This window comes from Toxoplasma gondii, chromosome IX (genome assembly GCF_000006565.2).
Source record: "Toxoplasma gondii ME49 chromosome IX, whole genome shotgun sequence".
Lineage (NCBI taxonomy): Eukaryota > Apicomplexa > Conoidasida > Eucoccidiorida > Sarcocystidae > Toxoplasma > Toxoplasma gondii.
Window position 1 is genome coordinate 1,415,597 of NC_031477.1, and position 11,384 is coordinate 1,426,980.

The 11,384-nt window shown below is 52.5% G+C and overlaps 1 protein-coding gene across 1 annotated transcript; it reads left to right on the top strand.

Annotated features, from left to right (window-relative positions):
* The first annotated feature begins 1,902 nt into the window (after positions 1–1,902).
* Positions 1,903–11,250, top strand: TGME49_265840 (hypothetical protein). Its single transcript, XM_002368652.2, has 6 exons — positions 1,903–3,132; positions 3,700–3,909; positions 4,906–5,025; positions 5,501–8,171; positions 8,766–8,913; positions 9,571–11,250. Exons 1-6 carry the CDS (start codon positions 2,599–2,601, stop codon positions 9,902–9,904), a joined length of 4,017 nt encoding a protein of 1,338 aa, XP_002368693.2. The 5' UTR covers positions 1,903–2,598; the 3' UTR covers positions 9,905–11,250.
* Positions 11,251–11,384: the final 134 nt, after the last annotated feature.

An 11,384-nucleotide genomic window follows, 5' to 3' on the forward strand; every position in this document is an offset into this window, starting at 1 on the left:
TTCCAAAAGCATCAGGCCTCAAAGGCACAGCGCGGTCGGCAGCTCTCTCGTTTCGAGTCCAGTTGTCGACCAGCCGTCAACCACACCTCGCTAAGCGTGTGTGTTCAGTAGTGGCGCAAAAGGAGTCAAGTCGTCCCCACTGAAATCGTCCGGCACAGCGCGGTCGACCCGGCTGCCCGCTTCTTCACAAGACAGCAGAAGCGGAGTGAAACGGTGACCCAGTGTGCTCAGGCTTGAAACTCACAGAGTTGAAGAGGTTCTCGAACGCTGCTTCTAGAGCGCCACCTGAAACGCACGAATGAGAGACATGGCAAGTTCAGCTTTCCAAGCAGCGCCGACCAGAGCACGCATACACGCTTTTCAAAGTGTCTCGACGGGGGGAGTTCTTGGAGGCAGATTCGCTTTGCGAGTTGTTTTGCCTGTACTACCGATGAAGAGACTCACTTGGCTACTTGGGCTATCAGGCTTGAAGCGTGAGGCCTTGTCCACGGATATGCGATCTGGACTTCGCTGTACACGCGTTCCACGAGACGGCCTCAAGGGTGCGGCTGATCGGCGTTCCCTGCGTTTCTTCTGAGAGACAGATCTTTCGAGCGTCATGGTCTGCGACTCCTCGATGCAAAGCCCTCTGGAGGTCACGCTGACCAGTCAAAACCTGAGTCCAGGAAACGAGGAACAGAGGACTGTGCGCCTTCGTCGGAAGTTCAGTCTTTCACCTGTCAAAGCGACACAGGCTCGCTCGAGAAAAGGAAGCGAACGTGACTTTCATTCCCCCGGTAAGGTGATTGCGGACCTCCCTGTGAGGTTGAGGACCGCAGGAGATGCTGCCGACGTCGAATGGCCCTGCAGAAGCCGCAGAACAAAGCGGTACCTCTCTCTCCGCCGTGCAGGGATTTCGAGAGTGTTTTGCTTTCTCGCAGCTTCTGGAAGTCCGCCCTTTTTGTCGGTTGTCAGAAGGAATTTCCAAGAAACAAAGAAGCAACGGAGAAAAAGCAGGCAAGGAACGCGGGAGCTGACCGGTTCTCAGTGGACTGAAAAAAACTGTCTGGCTTTTAGTGTCCTATGGCATTGAGGTGCCTCAACGTTGGCTCTGTTTGTTGGCGCACAGCCCTCGCAATCCAACAAGAACAGAGAAACTGTAGCCTTCAGGTCGGCTTCGAAAGCATCTCTGCATGTGCTCGCGGCGATCGTCTAGTTGAAAAACGAGGAGAGTCTCTGCACGGCGGTGTCTGGAAGAAAGTCCAAGAACGACGTCTCTCGGTGTCTCGGAGCGCGCGTCGTTGACACACACAGCCGGAATGGCACGTTTTGCCGCTTTGTTTCGACTGGTGTTCCGGAAAAAGACTCTGGAAAAGTTCCCTTTCTCTAGCAACTCTGTGCTTCGCTACTCTCAACCTGTTCTCGACTTGCAGAGGTCTGAAGCGTTCGCGTCGTTTTTTGCTGCCGGGATGAACGAGAAAGCTTCTGAAAACGCCTCGCTCCTTCCACTCGCAAATCGAATGAACCTCGACAGGATCCTCTCAAAGATCCTGCGCGTTTTTCTACTTCTTTCAAAGAGGACCACAGGTGTAATCTGTGTGCTGTCGCCTAAATACGATAGCTACATCCTCTGTTGCTGCCCAGTTGTCTTCCGGACAGTCTCGTATACCTCACTACGCGTTGTCCTTCCCCTTTCGTCGTTCCCCGGAGGAACCACCCCTTCGTTTTATTCGTCGTTCTCTGGACTTTCAAGAAAGATGTGGAATTTGTGAGGAAGCTTCCGCGACTGTCGCAGTGGAAAACTCTGGAAAATCGAAGCGTGCATGCGTTCTGGTCCGCAGGCGTCCGAGCCTCCCCTCCCGTCCTCTTCAGGAAGTCAGATTGAAGCTCTGTTTCCCGTGGAATCTGCCACTTTTGTCTCCTCCTTGAAAGAACCTTTCCTTTTTTCTTATTGGACCGGCGAAAATCTACTTTCCGCCGTCCAGAAACGTGTGTGTTTCTGACAGAAATACGCCGTGGTCACCTGGCACCCGGTTTTTCTCCCGTGGAGGGCGTTCCTTGTCTGGTTCCTCTGTAACCAACAAGATGTTTATCATGCAGATCTTCGTGTGACTTTGAGATTTATGGCTGACTTCCGCGCTCAACTTGTCTCCGCTCTAAACGAGGAAGGCGCTCGCCGGCGACTTTCGAGGAAAACTCTCTCGACGGGTGCTTGAATTTCTTCGTTTTCCTCGTGGAATACAACGAACTTCCTCTCTCCTTTTCAACCTCTTTCAAAGACAGCCGAAACCACAACGTCCGAATCCCCTTTGTCTTCCAAGCGCCTCTCTGCATTCTCTTTCACACCCCCGTCGTTCCTGACAGGCAAGACTCCGACGCTCCCAAGATGTGTGGTTGTCTCCTGTAACTTCCGCTACCTCTGTCTGACGATTTTTTTCGGCCTCTCGAGCGCCAGCCAATTGCTTTTCTTCTTTTCGGCAGTTGAGGAACGAAGAAGCGAGGTGCCTACGCCCTGTGCCGACTTCAGCGGCGCTCTCCTCCTTCCTGGAGGTATAAGATTCGAGCCTCCTTTCTACGAAAGAGAGGCCTGCGGCTCTGCAACTCTGGACGTCCTCTCACATGCGACCTGCAGTCCCCCAGAGTCCTGTTCCCCTGTCGTTTCCTCCCCCTGCTTCTCTGGCGTCTCCTCTTTGTCCATTCTCTGTACGGTGTCCTGGGGAGATTCTCAGAGTTTCGTCTGTGCAGATGGCGCATCCGTCGGAGCCTCCGCCGCATGTGCGGGGAGAGTGGACTTCAGTTCAGCAGCGTCGGCGCCATCTCCTCTTTTCCTCTCTTTCTCCTCCCTCTCCCGGAACGCATGCAAGTCCACCCTTCCCCCTGCCTTCGGCGCATGCAGCGCCGTTCGCGTCCAATGGCGTCTCTCCTCTCCACGACTCGACAGAGCCGCTGCTCTCCGGAGAACGACGGAGCTCGCAGACGCAGCGAGGAGGACCGGAGAGGACCGACGGGGGAGAGCGAGGAGAGAGAGGAAGGCGAGGAAGTCCAGAAACGTTGAATGCGGCGCTCAAGGCAGCGGGGGAAATGGTGAAGTACGCCGCGTCTCAGTGGGAGCGCGCGGCGTCTCAGAGTGAATCGCTCGTTGCCGCGCTCAAGGTGAGGAAGCGAGAAGAAAACGCGCGGAAGCGGAGAGAGGGCAGGACAGGCGAGAGGCGAAGAAAGCATGCAACTGAACGACCCAAGCGCAGGCGAAGAGGAACGGGAGACTACACTAGCAGAGAGGAAGTCGAGGAAGAAAACGGGGAGGAGAGGGAGACCGAGGTGGAACGGCAAGGATGCTGAGAAAGGCAAACGAGAGGAGATGGGACAAGACTGTCTTTTTTGTGAGGGAGATACGAACGAAAACAGAATGCGAGTCGAAAAGACAACTGGAAAAAACAACCCCACACTTTGCTGCATTACACTCAATTTCTTTATCGAAGTCTCTCAAAAAAGAATGTCCATACTTACGTGCACAGACACATGAATATATTGACATATATATCTAGATATATATGTATGCGTAGGTTTGTATACTTGTGTTCATATTGCACAGATCATTTGAAAGGTATCTTCCACCGCAGACGTTTCGTCCGGTGTTTTTCAGTGGGTGAAGGACCTCGAGATACACCTGCTTTTTTTGAGGATCGAGCCTGATCGAGAAACGTATCTTTCTTTTTCCAGGTTTCTTTGGAGAAGGAGACAGTCAGCCGCCGGCGCGTTGAGGAACTGGAGGCCCAGCTGACGGCTCAGGAGCAACGCATGCAGTTGGAGGAACAGAGAAGGGAACTGGAGAGAGAAGAAGAAAAAGAAAAAAATCTTCTGTCTGCGGAAGTGACCTCTCTTCGAGAACAGCTGCGTTCTGCATCGAACCTCGCAGCGGAGCAACAACTGGTACGCAAACAGCATCCGCTTTTACGCCTGCACTTACGCGCCCATCTGTATATGTCTGCTCATGTCATTTCTACTGGCTTGTCTATCTCCATGCATACTTAAACATGACTATCCATATATATATATATATATGTATAGATATGTATATATATATATATGTATAGATATGTGTATATGTATATATATATATATATATGTATAGATATGTATATATGTATATATATATATATATGTATAGATATGTATATATATATATATATATATATATATATATATATGTATAGATATGTGTATATGTATATATATATATATATGTATAGATATGTATATATATATATATGTATAGATATGTGTATATGTATATATATATATATATGTATAGATATGTATATATGTATATATATATATGTATAGATATGTATATATATATATATATGTATAGATATGTATATATGTATATATATATATATATGTATAGATATGTATATATGTATATATATATATATATATGTATATATGTAGGGACATTCAAACACGTGAAGAAGCTCTCACATAGAGTAGATACATATGTATACCTCTCTCTCTCTATATATATATATATGATATATATATATATTATATATATATATATTATATGTAGAGAGGCAGATGGCGAATGCTAGAATGTAGAGTGTTTTTCGTAAGTGTTTATAGTGATGAAGACGTTCCATTTTTGATAGATTGACAGACATATCTTTGCACAGATGTGTGTCTCTTTCTCCCGGTCCTTTCGCATCTTTTTTTTGAATCTTACATTTGTTGCGTGCGGCCTGCTTGAGTTAGGTGGACTGTCGAAAACTCTCTGGTGTTCGCTGTCTCCTCGATATCCGCATTTTCTGCGTTTCTGACTCTGCAGTCGCGTTCGCCTGTGACTTTGTCCTTTCCTTCTGGAGAACGTCAGCCTTTGCGTTCTTCTGCTTTGCAGAAGCTTCAGCCTTTGCGTTGCTTTTTGTGCAGAAAGTGGAGACCGAGTTGTCTGTCCTGCGCGGCGAACTGCGTCGGAGAGAAGAAGAAATCTGCGAACACATGCTGCAACTGGAGAAGGTCCACGTCATCAACCAAGGCCTTCAGCAGCAGGTAATTCGAGCTTTTCCGATTTCGCAGATCCAGGACATCTCACACGAAGGACCCAGAGTCACCAGCACTGGCTCTGTCAAGTTCGTCACGAAATGTCTCGTTGAATCCAGGTGCAGAGAAATCTCTTGTTCAGAGACAGTTTTCTGCAAGGTGGGCTGCGCGCCCAGCGCAGGCGCTGACGCTCCAGGCGCCTCAGGAGACTCGTTTCCGCGTACCTCTTTTCCATCTACGACTGCTGTGGCGGCATGCTCTAAGACACAGACAGTTATGCTTCTGCTTGTAGGCATACAGATACAGAGAGAAACGGAGAATACTGTGCATGCAGAAGAACCAGGTTCGTAGCGTATGTACGTCTTCCCGGTGTACCGGCTAAGGAAGCTCTCTGAGTGAGTGAAACATTACACTCTTTGAAGGTTACTCAGGTACATGCGACCTTTCTTCCATCCCTTCGCTGTGTTTCTCTGCGTTTCTGCAGGTGGCGGAGTTGCTGTCGTTTCGGGAGGCCGGAAGCGCCTGCACAGCCAGTCGCTCGAGTTCGCCTCAATCTCCTCTGCCAGAGAACTGCGCCGCCTTGCCGGCGGCAGAGAGACAGAAGCGAGTGGAGACTCTCGGCGCTGCAGCGGAGTCGTACGCGTCCGAGATGCAGACGAAGCTCGCGTCGCTCCGTTCGCTGCTCGACAGCGGCGCTGGGAAGAAGGACTTGGCCCCCGAGTCGACAGACGCGGAACGTTGGCGCGGGCAGGCGACAGAGAGCCAGGCTCTACATGACGAACTGGAGAGGATGAAGAAGCAGCTGGAGGCTGCAGAGAAGCGCCTCGCAGAAACCAAGATGTCGCGGGCGTCTGTCGATCGGGGGAGAGCAACAGAGGTGACGACGCTTGAGGCGCAGCTTGCCGCAGCTGAAGAGAAGCTGACGTCGCTTGCGAACGAGTCGAGAGAGAAGGAGGCGCAAGTCAAGGCGCATGCAGAGAAGGCAGAAAGTCTTGAAAGGCTTCTGCAGGCCGCGAGGAAGGAGAAGGACGCTCTCGAGCAGGCAAATGCAGAGCTCGAACGACGAACGAGAGAGGCAGAAAGCGAGACGAAAAGCAAGGTGGAAGCGATGGAAGCAGAGCTGAAGAAGGAGATGGAGAAGCGAGAAAAGGATATGGAGAAGCGAGAGAATGAGCTGAAGAAGGAGATGGAGAAGCGAGAGAATGAGCTGAAGAAGGAGATGGAGAAGCGAGAGAAGGAGCTGAAGAAGGAGATGGAGAAGAGAGAGAAGGAGCTGAAGAAAGAGATGGAGAAGAGAGAGAAAGAGGTGACCCAAAAAGCGAAGGAGTTGTGTGAGGCCCAAGAGGCCTTTCGACGTACACGCGAAGAAGACGCGGCTGCTGGAGATGAGCGGATCAGTTTGGAGACAGCGAAAGTGGAGGCCGAGGGTATCCGGAGAGCAGCGGCAGAAAGGCAGGCCGCGTTGGAGGCAGAAGTCGCGAGCTGGAAAGGCAAAGAAGAGGAACTGAGGCAACGTTTCGCAGCAGCGGTGGAGACACACACGAAGGAGATCGAGTCTGCGGTCTCTGCCGAACGCGCAGAGCACTTGCGCGAGAAGGCGCAGCTGCAAGCAGTCCTGTCTGAGGCGAACGCACGATTGGCCGAGAGAGCAGAGGAAGTCTGCTCTCTGGAAGCGAGAGTGGAGACGCTGCAGATGCAGCTGGAGAACGCGCGTCTCGAGCAGGAGGAGGCGCAGGCGAGGTTCAGCGCGGACCGCGCGGAAGAGGAGGCGAAGGCGAAGCAGCGCGACGAGGAGAAAGAGAGTCTGGCGAGAGAAGTCGCCGCGCTGAAGGCAACAGAGAGAGACGAAATCAACCGCGCCGTCGCGGAGGAGAGAGCAGCGGCAGCGGAGGATCGCCAGAACTCCGAAAAGATGCGGACGGAGTTGAGGCGACTCCTCGCAGAGGCCGAAGACCGTTTGGAGGAGACGCAGGCGAAACTCGTCGCTCTGCAGAAGCAGGTTGCAGAGACGCAGCCGCTTTTGGTGGATCTGCAGTTGAAAGTGAATGTGCAGAGAGAGGAGATCCAGACTCTGACGCGCGAGAAGGAGACCTCGGAAAAGATGAAGCAGGAGAGAGAAGAAAGTCTGCAGTTTGCGCTGGAGGAGGCACGCGCGCAGATGGAGCAAGGCGAGAGGCGCTTGGCGGAAGTGAAGAGACAAAACGAGCGAGAGGGTCTTGTCGCCAGGGCTGCCCAGCTGAAAGTGAAGATGCTCCTCAGTCGCGTATCGCAGCTCGAGAAGGGGATCTGCCAAGTCCAGCTGCGCAACGCCGAAAAACGAACAGAAGCAGAGGACGTGGAGCAGGACTTCGCAGACGCACACGAAGAAGCCGTCTCTGTCGAGACACCTGAACTGACGCTCGAGACAACAAAGGACGAAGCGGGAGAAGAGAAACAAGCGACAGACGAGAGAGAACAGAAACAAGCGACAGGCGAGAGAGAACAGAAACAAGCGACAGGCGAGAGAGAACAGAAAGAGGAGAGAGAACAGAAAGAGGCGACAGGCGAGAGAGAACAGAAAGAGGAGACAGGCGAGAGAGAAGAGGAAACGAGAAGTCGAGGACGAAGACGAAGAGCCCAAGACGGGAAGAAGAAACCGGAAGAAAACGAAACACAAGACAGGGCACAGGAGAAAGGCGAGAACGAAGAGAAGAAGGAAGTCCACGGAGTGGAAGAGACGATGGAGACAGCTTCACCGCGGCGCCAAAACGTCGGGAAGAAGGTGGAAGAGCTCCCTTTCTCGACAGCAAATGCAGAAGCGGCACAAGAGGAGCAAGCGTCTATCGATGGACGAACGCGAGCTCGATGTGCGTCTCCACCTGAAAGCGCCAGGCCTCTTAAGAAGCAGAGGGGAGAGAGAGCGAGACCTGAAGACCATGCAGAAAGTGGAAAAGCCGAGGGGCCTTCTTCTCCAGTTCGAGAGACTCCTGAGTCTCCTCCGCCTGTCTCCGCTCCGGAGAGCGTCTCCGTTCCCTCTGCGCATGCAGTCGAGGCCGGCGCCGCGGAGGCGGGTGTAGAGACAGCTGAGGACGGAACGCGAAGGGTTGGGAGGCCGCGGAGAGAAAGAGGTCAGAGTGAGAAGAAGAGAAACACAGACGTACACAGTCCTGCGCGAGGTAAGAGCTCGCGAGCGAAAGAAAAGCAGAGAACGACTCGCCGCGCTACTAGAGGAGAAGCTCCTGTTTTACACCATTTGCTAGGGCCGTGAGGAGCACAGAGACTACCTCCAACGATACAGGGGGGAGGTCGAGGAAATCAACGGATTCCAAAATCTCGAAGAGGAAAAAACAATCATGCTCAAGAAGGCTAGTCGACGCATGCCTGCATATTCGCATATGTGAATGCATCATATGTCTGTCTGTGCATATTTATGAACTATATATATATATATGTAGATATATTTAAATATATATGTAAATATATATGTATATGTAGATATGTAGATATGTCGTAGGTATGGATATGCTTGTGTGCGTGTGATGATGCACATGCATTGATATGTAGTTTTGACTGCATGCGTTGGCTTGTGAATTTAAGGGTGTGACCGTATTTGAAGATGTCGCAGGTCTGTTCTTCTGTGTTTCTGTCTTTTTGTCGCTGTGTTTTCTCTGTTCGTTTCACATTTCTGTGCACCTCTGTTTCGGCTTCCTGTATTTGGCGCTCTTCTCCGTTGCCGCGTTTTCGCTGCGCGTATTCGCGCGGCTTTTCAGGCCTGCGCTCTTCTTCAGACGAAGGCGACCACAGCGCCTCTCCGCGCGCGACGCGAGGAAGCCATCTTGTCTCTCCCTCGCTGGCCGCGTCCGTCGCGGAGGAAGAAGCTGCGAGGCCTGGCAGCGCCCGGCGCAGACGCGGCAGAGGGTATGCAAAAACGGCTGCAGCAGCCAGCGGAGCGGAGGCTCCAGAAGCGAACGACGGGGATGGCACACGAAGCGACAGACGCGCATGAAATGGAGAAGCGTAGAAAAGAGAGAAGAAAACAGCCGGGAGAGAGGAAAAAGAGGGTGCATAGTGAAAGAGAGAAGAGAGAGACCGAGCCGGAGAGTCGGCAGAAAAGAAGGAGGGAACTTTCCGGAGACATGTGGTGAGGCGTCGCACTGAGGACAGAACGCACCAAGTAGAAAAAGCAAAGAAGAGAGAGATGAGTGAGGAAGGAGCGAGAAGGCGACTTTCTCACCGCCATTAGCCCTCTCCCCCCCATGTCTTTCTGTTCGCGCTGTCGGTTGGAACTTTGACTGCCTGCAGTCTACGAGAAAAGCTTTGCCTGGATGCGATGTAGTAGTCGTTGACAGAGGCGCGTATTGATAGGTCATCTGCTTCTCGAAACTGGACTCTTTCCAGTCGTTTGTAAAGTCCTTGGCATCGCAGGCTATTCGCGAAGGTAGAACCGACAAGGCGTCCGTTTCTAGTCAGACGTTGCGATCCTATAGATTGGCGCTTTCCAGAGTCGGTGCTGGCGCTGCGCATTCGACTGATGGAAACTCGAGCACAGCCTGAAGCTCGCTTTTTTCTCTTCAGGACGTCCCTCGACAAGGCGTCTGCCTCAGAGTCCTTCCGCAGACCTGCGGCGTCGCCTCTGAAGGTTTTCCTTCCTCTGCCTCCGTCGGGGACTGCGGAGATCCCAGGAAAAGGCGGCGCGTTCGACGGCAGTGCAGAGAAGCAGCCGCCGTCGTCCAACGGCGCCAGCAGCGGAGAAGACGAGCCTGCAGGACAGGGCGGAGGCGCGAGTCGAGGAAGAAGACGAAAGACGGAAATCGCGGAGAAAGCCGAGAAGGAAACGCGGCGAGAGACAAAGGGGCGCCCCGGCAAAGGCAGGCGCCAGACGACCGCCTCAGACGAGGATGCAGAATAGAGACAGTCCCGTTTGCATGGCGAACAGACGCGTAAAGAAGTCGAGGGGGACGCAGAAGAAATGAGAACACAAGACGAGGAGAAGGACCGAAAGACGAACGCGACAAGGAGAGAGGCTGGACTACCGGAGAGGCGAAAGAAGAAAGAGAAAGTTGGAAGAACAGGCTCCTCGTTTGTCGCAGACCTTTGTTGGTCCTCTCTCTCTCCCTCGAAGCTCTCTGTCTCTCTTCGTTCTCTTCCACAAACCTCTTTGACTCTGCTGTTTCTCCCTTGGCAGACAGACCTCTGTCGTTTTCCATCGAGCCTTACTGTCGCCTCGTTCATGCTTGTTTTGTTTTTCTTGCCCTATGCGACACCCCCGTGCTGCGTCGCTTCCTTCCTCTTGGCAGGCGCTCTCTGTTGCTGGCGTCTTTTTCTTGCTCTTTTTCTTGCTCGTTCTGTTGGCGCCGAACCATGGTTTGTGTCCAACGCGCGCAGACGGTTTCGCAGCTTGAACGCATCTGCGAGGCGACGTCCGTTCCCTTTCTGTCGCGATCTGTGAAGCTAAGGAGACGGTTGAACGTCCTCGCAAGCTGTGCGCTTGCCTGGGGCTCTCGCCTGAACACTGATGAATTGTTTTTCTTTCGTTTCCAGAAACGTTCTTGCCTCCTCTTGTGGACGAAGGCGCGAGAAGGGAAAGCGAGAAGCCGCAGTTGCTGCTTTGCAGGCACCATGGAAGAACGAAAGAGCGAGGAGGCAGCGATGAAGAACTGCCTCTCCGAGCAAGCTCGCTGCTGCTTGCGTCTGTGTAGGTGTGGTCCAGTCTCGGCGTCTCTCGCCCCTCCGCTTGCTCATCCACATTCCTCCTGTCTGTGGAGTTTCATTTCCGTCGAAGTTCCGAAGTCTGAAGTCCATTCCTCACTCTCTTGCCTCACACACGTCGCGGAACTCTCTGCTGCGTCGTCTCTTCTGACCAAGTGAAGCGAAGCGACGAACTGCACTGCTGTGAGGCTTCCTGTTGCGCTTGCGTCAGTAGCACCCTCACCTCGAAAAGGAGAACGAGGATTCATGTTGGCCGCAGCAACGATCGGGAGCTCCACACTGCGTCTTCTTCACTCATGCTCTTGCCGGGCGTCTTTGTCTCTCTAGGAGAAACTCGAAAATCCTCGAGGCAGCTCGAAAAGAATGCGAAGAAACGCAACAGACAGTGCCTCTGACGAAACGGTGACTGGGAGAGTAATCAGTAACATAAAGTCATTATAAGGCAAGCAGTGAAACAAGCTGAAAAGAGACGGTGTGTAGAAGTGAGTTGCCTAATCAACGGTAGGAGTATCGCCACTGCAGTTCCGGACTGTGCAAGAAAGCCAAGGTCTGAGCTTTCAGCTTCCTCAAGAATTGCTTTTCTAAACTATTCAACACTGCCAAGCTTCGCCGCCTGATTGCTTGTTTTTTCAACGAGGGAAGGCGACTTAGAAGCCAGCCGAAGGCCTGGAGAGCACCGG